This window comes from Rhamphochromis sp. 'chilingali' (assembly GCF_963969265.1).
Source record: "Rhamphochromis sp. 'chilingali' genome assembly, chromosome: 13".
NCBI classification, from domain to species: Eukaryota; Metazoa; Chordata; class Actinopteri; order Cichliformes; family Cichlidae; genus Rhamphochromis; species Rhamphochromis sp. 'chilingali'.
Window position 1 is genome coordinate 32,617,815 of NC_137940.1, and position 18,851 is coordinate 32,636,665.

The 18,851-nt window shown below is 39.8% G+C and overlaps 1 protein-coding gene across 1 annotated transcript in view; it reads left to right on the forward strand.

Annotated features, from left to right (window-relative positions):
- Window positions 1–18,851, forward strand: part of ccdc88b (coiled-coil domain containing 88B) — a 59,331-nt gene that overhangs the window by 6,190 nt on the left and 34,290 nt on the right. Inside the window, exons 4-15 of the mRNA XM_080901415.1 lie at window positions 3,276–3,345; window positions 3,544–3,602; window positions 4,307–4,390; window positions 5,213–5,353; window positions 7,520–7,665; window positions 7,970–8,051; window positions 9,338–9,496; window positions 11,688–11,834; window positions 12,043–12,217; window positions 12,447–12,562; window positions 13,638–13,706; window positions 16,082–16,792. Of these exons, the coding sequence (XP_080757541.1) occupies window positions 3,276–3,345; window positions 3,544–3,602; window positions 4,307–4,390; window positions 5,213–5,353; window positions 7,520–7,665; window positions 7,970–8,051; window positions 9,338–9,496; window positions 11,688–11,834; window positions 12,043–12,217; window positions 12,447–12,562; window positions 13,638–13,706; window positions 16,082–16,792 (1,959 nt within the window). The remainder of the gene's footprint in view (window positions 1–3,275; window positions 3,346–3,543; window positions 3,603–4,306; window positions 4,391–5,212; window positions 5,354–7,519; window positions 7,666–7,969; window positions 8,052–9,337; window positions 9,497–11,687; window positions 11,835–12,042; window positions 12,218–12,446; window positions 12,563–13,637; window positions 13,707–16,081; window positions 16,793–18,851) is intronic.

Sequence of the window (18,851 nt, forward strand, 5' to 3'; positions counted from 1 at the left end):
CCCTCTGTCTTTCTTAATCTATTCTTCTTCTTTTTTTTTTTTAAACTCCATTTACTGCCACTGAATGAGACACTTGCTCTCCAGCTTTCTGTTAATGGGATTTTAAATGTTAATTTCTCTTGACTACTAATTTATTGACCCTCCACATTTTAAAGATCTCTCTCCTTGGTAAACCGTGACATTTTTACGGCTGCCGAGCATCCAATAAATGATGTCTCTACTAATCTGTTTTTGCATAAAGCCAAAAAATTAAAATTAGGGGGAAAAATAAATAAATAATAAAAGGAAGTCTGTGGCAAAAATTAAAGCCAACACCAATCCAAACAACATACAATAAAAAGGCGGGATTTGAAAAAGATCTTACAGATGGAACTTAATTCTCTTCTTAACTGCAGCCAGCAGTGTGATGAATGCTTTTATCCCACTTTCAGAACTGCTCCATATAGCTAATTCCTTTTTTTTTTGGGCGTTTGCTTTAGTGGAAAAATCTACTTCCTTAAGAAATGAACTTTGAGTGTGACTGCCCTGGAAATCTCTGCACATTTTTCATATTCTTGACCTCTTTCTTTGTATTGCATTATAAATAATAATGTATGAAATAAAGTGCAGGAGGCATTCAAGAAAATACAACCCAGTATGTATCTTGGCCGTACTGCCCGGCAGGGAATTGCCCGTGCAAAGACATTACTGTGCCAACAACAACAAGGCGCTTCTATATAATTATCAGTCTGGCTAATCTCCTGCAGAAGTCTGTTTGGCATCATCAGCCACGAGCTGCACGAAGACCAACTCAGAGCTACAGTGGCTAATATCCTAAACGCCCTGAAGGAGCAGAAACATAAGGTTTGCTGCACATGCCAGTTGCTAAAGGGAGTCCCTGCCTTTCTCCCCATACAGTTTATAAATTACAGTAAGCAGCTGAGAGAGCTGTAATTGTGACTTACATCTGTACTCTTGTGATTTTGCGCTGATGGATGTGAGGAGGTTGTGAACAGGCTTTCTGAGCAGTTGGGAAAGGAGCTAGCCAGCAACAGTGTGTGGCTCTCTGACAGAAATGTTTTTAATTAACGGTGAAGTTGTTCTCCTCTTTTTTTTTCTTTTTCTTAAGTTTAAGACCAACTAAATTAAGTGGCAAAGTAACAGTAATGATTACCCTCTACACTAGTGATGCACTGGATGGCAATGTAGGAGGAGGGAGGCGCTGTGGGGTCACATGACAGATATTTCTTTCTGCTGCCAGAGAAGCCAGGTTTCTGGACGGGAAATGTCTGAGGCGTCTATGGTCCAGCTTGATTCAGCGTCATTTGAGTCTGCCAGGGGATTTGTCCAAGAGCTCAAAGCAGAAATTACGACTCGCTGAAACAAGATGAACACAGTGTTGGTGGGCCTTCTGCTCGTCCTGAATCTCCTGAATTTGAAAAGCATTAAAAATACTTTGGACCATGCAGGAAATGTCCAAAATGATGAGCCAGAGATTTAATGGCTTTAGTGAATTCAAATTTTTAAATGGTTTTCTGTAAGATGCACAGTCCCTCAGCTGAGATAATCAAGACAGCAATGAAAAGATGTTCTCTTTTTTTAGGAATGTTTTCCCTTTTTGGCAGTGGAGAAATAAAAATACATAAATAAATAAAATAAAGTGCAGAGCAAATATGACAACATGCATCAACAGTCCAGCTTTGATCAGTTGAATTGTAGTTAATCTTAGATAATCTAGACAATAAGGACACACATTAAACAAATATTTTGGAAAAAAAACTTCTAAAAATTGATTATTAACACTCTGTGATCAGAATTGTTGTTAACAAGAAAATCAACCAAGCTGTCTTGTTATTAAAGCAACTCAAAATTATTGAAATTTCTCTTGAAATTACATTCAGTGGTCACTTCATTAGGTACACCTTATCAGTATTGGGTTGGATCCCCTATTACCTCCATAGCTGCCTTAATTCTTTGTGGCATAGATTCAACAAGGTGCTGAAAACATCTTTGAGAGATTTTGGTTCATACTGACATGACAGCGTCACACAGTTGCTGCAGAGTTGTCAGCTGTGCAGCTGATTGAGATCTGATTGAGGTCTGGTGACTGTCAGCTGAGGATTGAGATCTGGTGACTGTAGGCGCCATTTGACTACAGGGAACATGAAAAAATTCTCCACACTATTACGGCACCCCCAGCCTGAACTGTTCATACAAGGCAGGATGATTGTGGATATTCAGATCAGCCCATTCGGCATCAACAACCCATTCTGCTGCTCGGTTTGAAATTCAGAAGGTCCTCTCTGGCCATGTCTACATCTCTAAATATACTGAATTGCTTCTATGTAATTGGCTGATTAGATTTTTTTCTTAGAAAGAAATTGAACAGGTCTGTGTAATAAAGAGTTTGCTAAATGTAGACAAGCAGCTGCTTCCAGCAGTAAACGGTTTCCGGTGATTGATCTGGACCTATTTGTTTTTGTCATAGCAGATCCACTAAGGAGATGGTTCCTTAAATCTGTTAAAAGTCAGTTTTGACAAAAAAATGTTTATATACACTTATTATAGTCAGTGCGCCCCAGGGTGGCTGTAGCTACAATGTAGCTTGCCATCACCAGTGTGTGGATGACTGGTTGTGTAAAGTTCTTTGGGGTCCTTAGGGACTAGAAAAGCGCTCTACAAATACAGGCCATTTACCATTTAAGACTTCCTGAGTAAATACTAATACTAATATATCTGTTACAAGCTGAAGTGAATGAATAATGGCTATGATCATGTACCAGTCAGGTTTGTTGGAAGTACTAATACTTGGATTGATTCGCTCCAAGTAATTTGTTCTGGTTGTTTATGACGTCACTTGTGACCTTTGAGATTATGTCAGTGCGTCTGCATTGCTGTCACATCACCCACATTACCCATATGTTATACCCAAAAGGTCAGCAGTAGTTGCCAGTAGTATTAAGTGGTTTAGCTGCAGGTTTCTTATTCACTGCTACCATCATATTGTTTTTCTTTGATTCTATTACACATTGAGAATAAGTAGAGAACAAGATGCAGTGAAATATATTAAACTAAAATTGTACAAAATCTTACCAGCGTGTAAGAACAAAACAGTGCAGTTTTATCAGGGATCTCTTATTTGTTTACACAACAAATCAGTTCCTGCGCTTTTGTTTATCTCGGCTAACTGAGGGCAGAAGAACAGGACGGTCCAGGTGATTACTTGAGGTGTTTTTGTGTGTGTGTGTGTGTGTGTGTGTATGTGCTGAACTCTTTACATTTCTTTTCCTTTTCAGGAAGACTTGCAGCAGTTGATACTCATGTCTCTCCCAAATGTTGCCATTCTGGGCCAGGACCCCCTAACAGGTATAAAGATAACAACACGATCCTATCAGTGCCAATCTCTCTCAGCAGGAAGAAAGTAATTATACTTTATGTTCGAGTCTATATCTCAGCTATCTGTGAAGCACATTAAGGTGATAATGATAAGGAGAAGGGTGCTGGGGGGGGGGGTGAAGATGATGATGATAATGATGATGATGACGGTTATTTCTGTGTCCTCAGAGGCAGCCGTGGAGGAGCTCAGGCGACTGCTGCTACTCTTACTAGGAAGTGCAGTGCAGGTGATCACACGCTCATATGACCGTCATGCTTTGGTCAAAGCTGACCACAGCAGCATTGTGCATGTTACTTAAAAACAAAGAGGGAGGACAGACACAATAAATTTCACTTTACTTTACATGTTCTTTCCTCCAAAATCAGTTCAAAGTAATGTGCATATCTGCACACCTTGAACTCTTTGGACTAATTTTTCTCATATTTTCGGTGCTAACTACACAGATTTGTTGTTTAAACTTTACCAGAAAGGCCTGAAGGTAACATTCTTCTAGGAAAAGATAAAATAAGACAGATTGTTGTGCACTATTTTGTATAAACTCATTCCAGAGGAACTTGATTAATTTCCTTTTCTAATTTCAGCTCAGGATCATTGCGCTCAAATACTGTTTGGTTTTTTTGTTTGTTTCATTAGAGTTTCCGCTGGCATCAATCTTAGCCTTGTATTGTGTTACCCTGGCAACCTTGTACAAGAGCCAATTTCAGGCTTCACGTTAAAGTGGCGTGCTAATCTTGCCCGACCGCTCAACAGTGCAAGTTTACAAAATGTCTGAGTCTAAGGACAGTCGTCCAGGAGTCCTCCACCCAAAGACTGCCCTGCTGTCTTCTAATAAGCGTCCCTCATGGCCAATTCCAGGAATACCTATGAACACAGTTTTTGGTATTTTGATCTAGCATGCACACCTGACTCCATCTCTTCCTGTGTCTACAGTGCGAGAATAAGGAAACCTTCATTCAGCAGATCCAGTCCCTGGACATTGAAACCCAGGCTGGCATTGCCAGTTGTATTCAGCAGGTAAGTAAGTGCAGAATTAATCAAACCAAATCCCTCACTCATTAAAAAAGAACAAGAAATTCTTGGAGGATTTTTGTTCCCAAACATGATTAAGCAAAGAGTCCCTTCACTGTCTGGCCTGTAGGCAGACAGAATGAAACTGTTATACCTTCTCCTTGTGCTTCAACTGAGTTGTGAAAATGAGCTACTTGTCATTCTGTTGGCAGCCTTTTAAGGACCTCTGGGTGCCCCTTGCTGCCACTGTAAGCTGGATCCTCCACCTCCCATGTCCACCTCTCCAATCCCCCCCTCTGTCACATCATTGTCTCTCCTTCATCTTTTTTCCTGTCACTGTCCACCATCCGCTCCAATAAGGAAGAAAGGCCAAATTGCCTCTTTTAAAAAACACCCCCCATGAATAATTGCTGGAATTACAAAAACAACATTTTGCACAGCAGCGTGACTGAATTACAGTAACAGCATGCTGCCTCCCAGCCTTTTTCTCCCCAGGTTTTTCAGCCTAACAAATCACAGAGGTGAGAGGTGCTCTTTCTGTGTGAATGGATGCACCCCCTGCTTTCCTTCTGTATGGCTTACACCCGAGGAGATTTTTAAACCTGTCAACATGATCACTAGCTTTGCATGCACTAGTGAATTTTTTTAGTGCATTTTCCTACAGCTTTCACACATAGACGTGTGAGAATTTATTTTTCTTTTCCTTTTCGTTGTACACAAATGCTTGGTATTCACACAGCGCTCGCAGTGCCTGAGCTATTTTGTGTCAGGTGTCCCAGATGTGTATTGATCTTGTCATAGAGGCCTAAAAAATGGTCCTCGTTGCAGGTAACTCAGGATCCTCGTGTGGTGCTGCCACTTCAGTGGGAGGAGCTAGTGGAGACTGAAGGTGCAGACTTGCAGCTGGTGTTTAGCTCCATGGCCAAACAGATCCAAAGCCTGCTGGCACAGAGAGACACACAGTTGGAGGTATGCAATACACAAAGCCTTAAAGAAATAGCTTGACACTTGACACTCTGTTTTTTTTAACCAAAAGATAAATGACAGCATTGATACCAATCTCAAGAAGCAGCCAGTAGCTGTTAGGCTAAATAGAAACTCATGGGGAATGAAACAGCCTGTTATAATATAAATATAACTAATTCTTCCCACCAGCACCTGTGAAATTATCTGTGACTTCCTGAATTTGCAAAGCAGCACATCCCGAAATGATTCTAGCACAAAGCCTACTGTCATTTTTAATTTAAACAGGAAGTCTGATTGTGATTAATTTTTTCTTTCAACAAAAAGGGAACCAAGAAACTTTCACAAGAGCATGATAACCAGACAGACGCGACAGAACAACGCAATGAACAAGGAACGAGTAGTCACAAAAATCAGAAAACAGATCAGATATTAAGCTCTAAGATTTCTAGTTTGGTAGCAGTTTGCAGTTTACATTAAAAAGGTGTAACTAGTACCAAGGTTACCTAAAGTTGAGCATTTATTCGATCGTGCACTGGGAGGTAACTTGGAAGAGTTGTATAGAACCTTTATTCTGATAATGAAACACGATAACAAGTAGGACATTAGTAGGTCAATTTTTAACCCCTTAGCTGAGTCAGGCCATCGGTTCTTCCTGTTTCTGAGGGCTATTCTAGGCTAACTGGTAGCTGGTGGTAGCTACATACACCAGACATGATAGTGCTGAGCAGCTCATCTAAATCTAGGCAAGTGGGCAAATGAGCAAATAAGACAGAAATTAATAACGACTATAATAGCTGATTGGAAAGAACACCAAATTACTGCATCACTTTTGCTCTCTTCAACTGTGCAGACAGATGGAAGCAGTGGGAGTATGGACTTCATAGTGTGAGCATTATTGTGCCTTAAAGTGAATTTACCATCATTGTCCGTTGTTTGATTCTTTGCTGGAGAACTGTAATGAATGAAAATGAAAAAATTGGACATTTATGATGTTTTCAATCACGCCGACGTGACAAGAAGGAAATTGAAAATGTGTTTTCCTGAAGAAATTAAAAGTTAATTAACTAAATCAGTTTCAGCAAGTGAATCAGTTCCTCCATTGTTTCAAGTTGGATCAACATTTCACACCAGATGCCGCCCAGACATTTTGTAGCTATGGATTACCTCCTACAGTTGTAATAATTCTGCTTTTTAACCAACAAAAGGTGGTATCAGTGAAATCTCTGCTGAACCACCCATAGAACTAATTAAAATTCATAAAACATTAGTGCACAGTGGGATTGAAATGGCATTGTGGTCAAAGGTTTTAATGTGATTTAAGTAACAATGAATTGGAAAATGAAATGCATGCTGTTAGGCTGGAGATAACAGACTACAGTATTTAAAAAAAAAAAAAAACTAGTGTAAGGAGCGTAGTAACTTTGCTTCTTTGAAATAGCAAACAAAGACCCCACAGTCCTTTCTAAATGCACCTCTGATTCCACTTCATGTTCCTGCCTTCTGATCTCAAACACATTCTCAATCCTTGAATCCAGTGATATTTAACTGAGATCTGTCTTAAGCTTCTAGTGGATTAAAAGGCATTTCCTACAACCTTAATATGAGATCAAAGCAACGTAAGATCTTAAATTTTGTTTCGAATAAATTCCACAGATTTAAATCGGCCCTAATAAAACCCTGTCCCACTGTGCTCTCCTTTATGTGAATACTGCGTAAGATCAAAATGTTCTGTTGCTGTGCTGGTTTGCAAAATTACAGGAATAAAAAGGTCATTCTGCATTAATGTTTATAAAATACACCCCCTTTGCAAAAATACCTGCTACATTTAACCCTTGTGTGAATTTTCTGCTGCTACACTGATCTGACTTAAATTATACATCACAAAGCGTCAAACAGTCTAAAACATCCGAAGACATCACAGCAGCCCAAGCTCCTTACTCTGTAAAAAAAGAGTGCATACACAGCAAAACACTAGTATCTTACCTTTGCTAGCATCTACTGAAGCACATACTTATTTAGTTGCCATGTGCGGCTCACTGTTTTCACCTTCACAGATCCTCAGAAATGTGTTTCTGAGCCTTTAGTCCTCAACCCACGTCTTTCTTTTCAGCTGTTCTTTGTATCCTTTTCCACATCCATCATTGATCTTTCTCTCTCTCTTCTTCCCAGAGGATAGCAGAGCTGTGTCGGGAGCGGGAGGCCCAGTCTGATTCCACGACGGGGCACTTGGTTGGCCGCAATGAGGAGTCATCCCAAGGTCTGCTACTCCAGCTGGCAGACAGCAAGGCCAAACTGCGCCGGCTTAAACAACAACTGTGAGTCTGTGTGTGTGCTCGAGATGATAGAAGTCAGGAGAATTCTTAAAAAGTTGTGACAAAGGTCAAGACAGAGAAAATTATTTGCAAACCTGAGCAATGAATCGGGATCAGATGAGATGCTCACAGGTATAATCCAGCGCACACAGCTTATTAAACGCCTGTACGGTTTCAGAATATTACAGCGTTTTCTTCTCTAATTATATTTCTATCTGCCACTTTATCACAGATACAAGTCAAAAGAAAAGAAAAAGCCTTTAGAAAAACTGTGTAATTGCATTTGCGGTGCTGATATGTTTTCTAGGGAAGATAAAGGTGATCAGATACTGGATTACAAGCAGGAGATTGAGACCATGGAGGAACAGCTTCAGAAGCTTCAAAAAGAGGTACAGACATGGAATAGTGGTCAGCACACAGACAGAAATCTCATGCAGACTTCTTCTTCTCTTTCTTTTTTTGTTTTGTTTTGTTTTGTTCTTTTACCACACATACAACATTACTAATTTGACAACAGCTAGACTATTGCTCACTGGGCCTAATCATAATAGTGCAGAATCACCCAAAACCCTTTGGATCTTGAATAAAAACATCTTTCTGCCGTAAATTAGATTGTGCTCTTTCCATTCAAATACACTTTGACCTGAAAGAGGTGGCTGTTACTGTCTCAGCTGAACTTGAAAGTTTAGACTCATAACAAAACTACAGGTATGATCATACATATACAGTCTTAATGTTCCCTCACTGACGAGTCATTTAGTTTCATTTTCCATTGTCACAGTGCTAAGTGTACTCCATACATCACTGTCATTCTTCATTTGTCATTATCATTTACTTATGCAAATATGTCTTACATAACATGCATGTGTTTGGACTGTGGGAGGAAGCTGGAGTACCCAGAGAGAACCCTCATGAAGTCCACACAGAAAGTGCTCCTGCCTGCTGGTGAATTTAAAGCAGGAAGCTTCTTGCTGTGAGGTGACAGTGCTAAGCACTGCAGCACCTTGCCATAAGCGTTGTTGATAATGCTCAAGATAATTACAATTTAAATCTGTGATTTTACTGTTAAATGATTAATGTCTGTGTGGGAATAATTTCTACAAGGAAACAGTTTTACAGATGGGTAACTGGCCAGTAACTGGCCTGACTCTTGCCAGTCCTCCTGAATAGTACCTTAGAATGATGTTTAAATAATGACAGTGGACATTAGGGGTATCTTAAATATAAGTATGTGAGTAATTTCTCCAGTAGTTTAAATGAAGTTACGTGCTGTGTGTAAAAAATGCCCAAATATAAATCAGTTATTCAACTTTTGAATTATATAAGTATCAAGAGACTTATTGCAAGCCAGTTATTTCTACATGACCTTTTCTGCATTGATTTCACACAGCATATTGCTTACGTGATTCACAGTTAATTCGACCACTTTCATTGTAAAAAATAGCAGAAGACATGCAAATGTTATTTGAAACTATAATACATGCAAGTTAAAGCTCTTGCTCTTTTCCATATGGGTCTTTTCAATTTTTTTCTATCCTTGTGAGTACATTTCAGGATTGTATACACAGGATTGTGATCTGTTCACAACCTTCTTTGACCTCATCCCAGCTGGTGTATGAATGTATCTGTGTATCTGTGTCTCCGTGTGTGTGTGTGTGTGTCTGCGCGCATGCAGAACCGTTCTCTGCAGGGTGATGTGAGGGGCATGCGTGCACTGCGGGATGAGCTGGACTGTGCCCGAGAGCGAGCTGCACGGTCCGAGCAGCTCCAGACTGAGCTTCAAAGCTGTAAACACAGATTGCGCAGCCTGGAGCTCACACGCACTCAACTGAAGGTACACACACACACCAAGCACACATCGCACACCATAGAGAAATCAAGCAACACAGCTACATCTCCACTACAAAATACATAGTTTAAAAAAAATGTTATGCAGGGAAGACAAAGTCATTTTCACATTGCTTTGATACACACACACAAGCTTGACAAAGGCCGTCATATAAAAATTACTGGCGAAGGTCACATCAAGAAGATCCCTTTTTTAATCTTTCTCTTTGAGTAGCTATTATTTTTTAAAAGAAGTACCACTTAATCTCAAAAGCCATATATTCCCTCACACGGCCCTGAGGGTTTCAATCAAGAGTGAGTACGAACAACTCTAAAGCTCAAAGCCGGAGAATGAGATTATATTGTGTGATGTCATTGGGATTTACCGCCTGGAGCTGCTTCATTGACAAAGAGCAGCTACAGTTATTGGAATTTTTACACCCAAATGAGATTTATTCCGAGGTACTATAACTGTTCAGGGCAAAAAAAAAATGTGCTCATATCCTTGTGAAACACTTTGCAGTGTCCTCACCGTCACCTTCCCTGTCTTCTTTGAGTCATCCTGTTTAAATTCAATATCAGTGTGACTGCTCATGTTAGCCGGAAGGGTGATTTTTTTCTAATGTTGTGTGTGTGCTGAGAACTCGTTTCCAGAAATTCAAAATGAACTGTTTTGCGGCTGTAAAGAATCGGGAGGAAAAGGTGCCGAATGTTTACGTGTAAAGAAATAAAAATAAAAATCAGTTTGGAAGGTCAAATTAGTTTCATTACATGTTGGGTTTTATTTGCGTTTTTTATCAGTAGTGACAACATCGTACTCACAAGTTGTTTGCAGCGATCTGCGTAAGTGTGGATTCTGCTAAAAATTACACCGAGTTGGCCAAAAAAGGACCAGCAAGACAGCTAGAGAGGTTTGCTGACAGTTTGCTTGTGATTATTTCTGGTTTAACACCTTGTAGCTTTTTATAGTCTTGTTAAACTGCTAACTTGTCTCACTAAAAACACAGAAAGTCTAAAACAAATCTTAAAAATGTGACTTAGTATTATATTATATTTTATTTTCCTTCATTTTGAAAGATATATTTTATCACCATGTTGTCTGATTTTTCAATTTTGCTTTAATAGGTTATTAATGTGGATTTAGATATTAATAAGTATTACCTTATTTTTTTATGAAGTAACTACTGTGAGTATGAGGATATAAAAATGAATATTTTTAAAATTATATTACTATACTAATTGGTCTTGCTTATGTGGCCTGTTTAGTACACAGTTACATAAAATTCAATATAATATACATCAGTTATAACCACCGCTGTTACAAGGTAATTACTAGGCTACTACTTTGGTAATTAGATTGTAATAACTTGCTGTTTCCTGTTATTATCAAGCTGCTACTCTGAGTTTAAATTCACTTAATACAGCCTAACAAAAACATAATAAAATATAAATGTCACAATTTACAACAGTTTACAACTCTAACATTGGAGAGCATCAGACTGAGTACTAAAAGTACTAAAGTAGCCGGATACAAGCTCCAAAATAATAATAATGGATTGCATTTATACAGCGCTTTTCGAGAACCTCAAAGCGCTGTACAACACCACTATTCATTCACTCTCACATTCACACACTGGTGGAGGCAAGCTACAGTTGTAGCCACAGCTGCCCTGGGGCAGACTGACAGAAGCGAGGATGCCATATCGCGCCATCGGCCCCTCTGGCCAACACCAGTAGGCGGTAGGTGAAGTGTCTTGCCCAAGGACACAATGACCAAAACTGTCCAAGCTGGGGTTCGAACCGGCAACCTTCCGATTACAAGATGAACTGCCAACTCTTGAGCTACGATCACAGTTGGAGATCATATTTTAGTACTTGCAATGTCTGCAGTTTGCTTCTCAGCTGTACGTCAGCCTCTCTGACTCCCTCAGCAGGACTTGTCTGTGTCTTTACTGTGAACTGTATAATAAGGGGAAATTATATAGAAAATACATTCAGCTGACAGCTAAAACCATTTAAAGTTGCTTTGTGCACTTAAGTGACAGTAGAGAACTGAATGGGAGCAAAGCATTGATAGATATGACAGATTAGAGGAAGTTGCTTCAGAAAAACCCCCAGACTTGACAGAATACATGAAACGAAAACAGTGAGCACGTCATCGTGTTGTTTCAATCGTCTCTGTTTGGTGCCCCCTGCAGGAGCAGCAGCAACTGTGCGCAGCACTGCAGGAAACCAAAACGCTTCTAGAAGAGCAGCTGGCGGACGCTCGGGCGCGTTGCTCCTCCCTACGTGAGCTGGAGAGGGACAATCTTGTGCTGCGTCAGAGAATCATGGAAGTGGAAGCGGTGGGTGGAAACTATGATGCAGTTTTTGCATTTCTGTCCATCCCGTACAAATGAGCTTATAATTGAACTGAAGATTGCAGATTGTTCTAATATTTTCTTTATTGACAGAAAGGTTGCATTTCATGAAAGAACCCCATGCATGTTGTGTGGAGGACCATTGAAGTCTCTTGCTCATGTGATCATTGAGTGTGTGTCTATATGTGCTTAGGAGCGGGACACTGAGAGGCAGCGAGTTGATGAACTGCTGGAGATGAACATGAGCCTCGAGGCTGACCTGAGGCACAGCAGCAGCGGGGGCAGCGTCCTTGCTCCGGTTGTTTCACTTCCGCAGCGTTTCCTCCAATCAGAGCTGGAGTCCGACGAGGAGCTGAGTGAAGTGATTGGTCAGAGCACCCGCCTCTCTGCACCTTGTCATTTAAGACATGCTAATTAACTGATAAGAGAAAATATTTTGACGTAATACTTACCCACAGGTTATTAATCAACAGTAACTGAGCTCATATATCCATTTCTCTTTTTCTCTGTTTCTTTCCTCCACCTATCTGCCTCACTCCCTCCTTCTGTTCTTCTTTTTCTTGTTTTATTCTTTATTTCCTCCTCTCTGCGCCTCAGATCAGAAGCCCCTGAGCGTGGAAGTGGGCGAGGCTTCGACGCTGCGGCTGCTGGGAGCGGAGCAGGAGAACGCAGAGCTGAGAAGACGACTGGAGGAGCTGCAGGCCCAGCAGGAGGTCAGAGTTCAGAGGTCGCAAGTTGTGACTAATAGAGAAAAATGTCACCTTACTCAATAACAATAGTCAGGCAGCCTGTGAATTTTTAAATGATGATCAGTTAATACTAAAAGGGCCCAAAGTGTACCAAGAAAATATCTCCCACCTCTGCCGCCTCCAGCCTGATACAAGGCAGGCAGGACCCATGCTTAAATGATGTTTACACCAAATTCTGATGCTACCACCTGATTGCTGCCACAGTTTTTCAAATCTTCTGTTGTCCAATTTTGGTGAACCCATGATCAAACCGTAACCTCAGTTTCCAATTTGTAGCCTAGTGTGACTCAATGTTCAATGTAATGTGCAGTCAGAGATGCTCTTCTGCATATGTTGATTGTAACAAGGATTTATTTGAGTTACTGTTGCCTTCATATTACCCTGAAGCAGTCTGGCAAATCTCCCCTGACCTCGGTATTTCATCTTTTTCAGACCATTCTTGTTAAACCCTAGAAATGATTGTGTGGGAAAATTTCTGAAATACTCAGACCAGCCATTCCCCATTCAGAGTCAGTGAAATTACCTTTCTTCCCCATTCTGATGCTCAGCTTGAACCTGGGTGATATATCCTTAAAATCCCGATATTTCATGGAAATCTGCTACTAGGATTTTTCTCACAATTTAAAAAATACTGAAAAGCCTTTTATTGATGATTGCAGTTTGCAGAAGGTCATCTGCATGGTGAGTTGCGCAGCAGTGTGAATTGCTGACATTTACATTAATCAGCAGCTTTAACTTTGTAGTTGTAACAATGTAACTTTGCTCGAGTGGTCACGGTAATGCACACAGACAGAAGAGAAATGACAACTGGATAACATGCAAATCAGGTTTTATATATAGTTTTCCATTTCCCTTGCGTGTCTTGTTATTGATATGATCATTATGTTGGGAAAAAATATTTTTAATTAAGAATGTTTAATTACGATACCAGCAGGCCTGCCATCTCTGAATATATCTAAGTTGTTAAAGATGTAAATGAAGCTGGAAAAACAGGATGCAACAAATGAAGGCATTAAAGACCCATCTCCCCTCGCTGCAGGCTGATTCTCCAGATGCAAAGGATGAGCTGGCCTGCCTGGAGATGAAACATCAGGAAACATTTAGGGAGGTGAGCACAGAGCAAACTGAAGGCTTTACCAAACAGTTACTGTTCTAACAATCATCTTTTCTTTTTTTTACCGTCACATTGTTGACTGGTAGTAAATTGTTCTGACGCTAATGCAAGGTACCGTCCCTACACACTGCTCCCCGGGCGCCTGCTTAGTGGGCTGCCCACTGCTTCACTGAGTGAATGGGTCAAATGCAGAGAAAAACAAGTAATTTCCCCATGGGGATCAATAAAGTATCCATTATTATTATTATTATTATTATTATTATTATTATTATTATTATTATTATTATTATTATTATTATAAGTAATATTGCTTTTTTAGCCAATGTAAAAACCCTTCTCTGCCACATGTATTATGTAGCCATATATAATAAATTCATAGCATGTGTGAGCAGCGTTGTGTTGTAGTGGAGCAGAATTCTGGTGCTGAATCAATTTGTTTTTATTTATTTATCATCAGCAGAAAATTAGCTGCAGTATTCGACATTTTTACAAAAATAATGGCTCACTTGTGTTTGAAATGGATTGCTCGCAGACTCTACAACTACTCGTTGTTTCCATCCTCCAGCCTGAGAATTGACTGTTTTGGCTGTCAGCCTCATAGCTTACATCTGCCTCTACCAGCAGCAGGAACAAGTGAAAAAGATTTAAAAATACTGTGTATGTTAGCCTCCCAACACCAGATGACTGACAGGTGGAGCTGGTGGACACCATAAGAGAGCTAAAAGTATAGAAATATTGTTCTATAGTTCTCATTAACTGTTAGTTATTTAAGTAGTAAAGTGTGGTGAAATGTTGTGTTGTTATTGTTTGCTGCCCAATATGACAGAAACGCAGGAATGAATGTTAGCTTAAACAAAGGGAAACATAATTAACTGCAGTTAATACTGCATTTAACTGTGTCCGCATAGCTTTGGGGTTTCCCACCAAATGAAATCTGGGGGCAGACGCTATATCCTTAGAATAATAATACAATATTTAGGGATAATGATAAAAAGGGATAATGATATTTATTAAAAAAAAATTATATATACTGAACAACCATTTAGCGGTGATTATAACTTGTAGGTGGCAACATTTATCAGTGCAAACAAAATGAAGGGTATTTTCTGTCCTTCTTTTCCGGTGAAGCACTGTCACCGATGACAGCGGTACCAGACTTAAGTTAATGTGTGAAATTGTTGTCACAACAAGGTACCAGCAGCAGCAGCACTATAGTGCAACTGTAGTGACACAGTATTATATACAGTGCAACAGCACAAGTCAAATGTAAACACAAAGGTTGCCTAGGTAGTGTTATTATGAGTGTTTAACAGTAACTAAAGTAACTCAGCCTCTTCAACAAAGAGTGAAACAAATTTGTAGCGTGAAGATTCAATTCTGATTAAATGATCACCGGAGGCTGACACACTCCTTATTAGTTATTATTAATCTCTGGCTCTCTTCCACAGCATGTCTTTGTCATGTCTTCCTCCCCTCACCTACCAGTCGGTCGCGCCATAAGGCCGTCCCTCCCTGAGCCTGGTTGTGCTGGAGGGTTCTTCCTGTTAAAAGGGAGTTTTTCCTTCCCACTGCCGCTGCTCATAGGGGGTCATATAATTTTGGGGGTTTTCTCTTTTTGTATTATTGTAAGTTCTTTACTTTACAATATAGGGCAATTTGAGGCAACTGTTGCTGTGATTTGGCACCACATAAATCAAACAGAATTGAATTTGAATTGGTTTTTATTGTTCACAGGCTTCTCTGGGTTTGTGTTGTGTGTGTCCCATAAACATATGGCCTTGATTTGTCACTGATGTCACAAGATAAAACTTTTTTATAATGTATTATTGTATTATTGTGGACAGTGTGATTTGACATTATTTTAACACTTTTAAAAAAACTAATATTTTAAGTAATAAATAGTAAATGTGTTACGATTAAAACAACCAATCTGAGTATGACACGTAAAAGACACTTGAAGGCTGTGCTTTGCATTCCCTCAGATGAAATATGGTAATTAAATGTTACTCAGTTCACAACATTATACTAGAATTTGCGAATGGTGCTGTGTGACGGATCTCAGGCATACTGAGTTTTCTGTAGTTATTTGTGTGGAGGAGTGCTTTTATATTGTGTTGTTATAACCAAAGATCATTTAAATCGATCAGTAATTTCCCTGTCTGTCCTTCTCTCGTTTTTCCCTACTTCATTGTCTTTTCTTTTGTATCGAAACTGGATGTATTCTGAGGAAAAGGGGGTGATTTCAGTTTTCTTACCCACCATGCATTCAAGTTCAATCACTGTCAGCACATGAAAGGAAACAGTGACAAAAAAGGGATATTTCAAAGCTTTGAAATGTCTTTAAATTTCTCTCCAATTATGCTTTTCAGTTTCAAAACTTGAAGAATGAAAATGCCACTTTGAAACAGCGTCTGGAAAAGCTTGTGACCAAACTTCAACACCTAGAAGACAAGAGGAAGGAGGAAGGAATGAAGATGCCAGACAGAGTGGAAGAGGAGGGGGAGGGAAACAAGGTGGTGAGAGGAATCCAGGGATCTGAATCCTGCAGGGGAGAGGGGGAAGGAAGGGTTAAAATGATGGAGGAGAAGGAGAAAAGAGGAGAAGTCATTGGGACTCACCGTGAAGCAGGAGTTGGTGAAGAGATTCTTCATGTTCAGATGGGAAAAGATGAACCATGCAATGAGGTGATCCAGACCAATAGAAGAGGAGAGGCTGAGGGAGGGCAGAAAGAAAGGGAGAAACAGGAAAAAGAAAGTGAGCCGAAGAAAGAAAAGACTGAATTACCAATAAGTTCAGAGATACAGAAACAATCAGTTGAGGATAAAGTAGAGACTATAGCTACACACCTGGCCGTATGTTCCCTGACTAGTCCTGATATGGAGCTTCTGACAAAACGACTCCAGGAGGCCCAGGAGGAGGCCGAAAGACAGATTAACGTGGCCCAGGACTTGCGCTCTAAACTGGGAGAGCAGAGCAAGAAAACCTGGGAGGCTGAGCAGCGGCTGGTACTCGTCGAGGCTGAGCTGCAGCGTCTGAAGAAAGCCGGAGAAAGTTTGGTGGAGGCCCGCAGGCAGATAGAGGTATGGCTGGCTGTAGTGGTTAAGTTGGAGACTGTAGAAAGTAGATATTAATGGTCGGTGAAACAAGTGAAAACGTGGGCGTTATATTATTGTATAATTGTGTTTATAATGTGTTTCTTGTGTGCAAAGCGCCATCAAATGTTCCCGCTACAACACCCATAAAAAGCAAAAGCTGAAACTGATTTAAAATTGACTGCCAGCCACTTAATGATCGACTCCTTGTGCAGCTATAAACTGCTTTCAGGGCTAAGCACATGTTTAGATCGCTCCTTGGAAATCCCTCTCTGACCACTTGCAGTAATACATCTGTGACTCATGATGGATCTTAGCTTTCATCTTGAGAAAGAGAACACATTTTCTAAGGGAGAGTCGTAAGTGACAAATGTATTGGGCACAAACAATGGTAAATATAGAAAAAAAGTCTGGGTTTTCAATGTACTGTGAAAGACGTCACTTTTAAACGTGTCACAGTCAGGGAAAGTTCACGCTTACAGTTACAGTGCAACTCTGCACTAACAGTCTGACCTTGATGATGGACAACTGTATGGAGCGCAGCACTGTAAATGTTAAATAAAATGAACTTTTCCACTGAACCGTGCTCTTTGGTCTCTGGGTTGTAGCCGGAGACCAGTTTCTTATCGCCAGTGAAGATCCTCGTCATGCAACGCTGAGTCAGTTTGATGCTCTTGGTGAAGTTGCAGATGTCTCACTGCAAGTGGTCAAAACATAACAATCCAGACTGCAGCGGAGCGCTGAAAGTGGCACAAACCAATGACTGTGAAGGCGATTTTTAAAGCTCACTCTTAAGCAGAGAACGCGTTACTGTAATCTGATTACTTTTTTCAGGTAACGAGTAAAGTAAGGGATTACTATTGCAAAAACGGTAATTAGATTACCATTACTTTCCCGTAGGAACGCTACGTTACTGCGTTACTAAAACCGTGATTTTTTTGCGAGAATGTCTCATGACAGTGACGTAAGCGAGTGCGACATTCGTGACAACAGCTGTGTGCAGATAAACAATGGATCATATATCGATTGTGGGAGAGAGTATGAGCGTGCAGCGTTTAAAGCGTGGAAGTACTGACCTTATTTTGAGTTTGATTCCATAAAAAGTGACAAAAACATTAGTGTCCGTTGTGCGTGGGAAGAAAACTTATTTTTACAGCGAAAAAAACCCCTAAACTTCCAAGCAAGCACCGAGTGTGCTACGACGTAATGGGAAACTCACAGAGAAACTCGCGGATTCTTCAACTGACCGCTGCAGCACACCTGCACCAGGGCACACCTGCGCCTACGCCACTTCTGCTTTACAGGTGAAAATAGAGCAAAAGGACCGCTAGTCTTTGATTTCATTTATTTTCTGCTGTGTTTTACTTGCATCTGTTTGAAAGAGTGAGTGTAAACACACACAAAAAAAATTATTTTATCTGCTGGAATGTGCAGAAAATAGGTTTAAATGTTTAATCAAATTTCTTCCAGTCAGAGAATGTTGCATATAATTAAATTTTTGCTTGATGCATAAAGTTAAAAGATTAAAACTAATAAAACAAGTTTTAAAAAGAGACTTTTCCATTTGATTACATTTTGTATGATGGATTATGTAGAAAAAGTAGAATTGGGCTGAAAGATCTATCGCTTTATCACCTATTCAGGTTGTAAATCGTGTTTTTAAAAAGTAACTAAGTAACTAAGTAACTAAGTAATTAATTACTTTTGAAAATAAGTAATCAGTAAAGTAACGGGATTGCTTTTTGGGGGAAGTAATAGGTAATTAGTTACTGATTACTTTTTTCAAGTAACTTGACCAACACTGCTCTTAAGTTATTGGGTTATTTTTGGTTATAAGTATGAGCTGCATGGAGTCATCCTACTACAAAATTGGTATCAAGTTTTCTGGTTTTTCAGTTTTTTTTCATAATATTGTCTCTGATTATATACATTACAATTAAAGTAACTCAGTAAATAACAGAAACAAAGATTCAAAAAGTTCACACATCAGAATTGTTTTCAGCAATAACAGTGGCGTGGCTCTTCACTCCAAACTAAAATATCTATT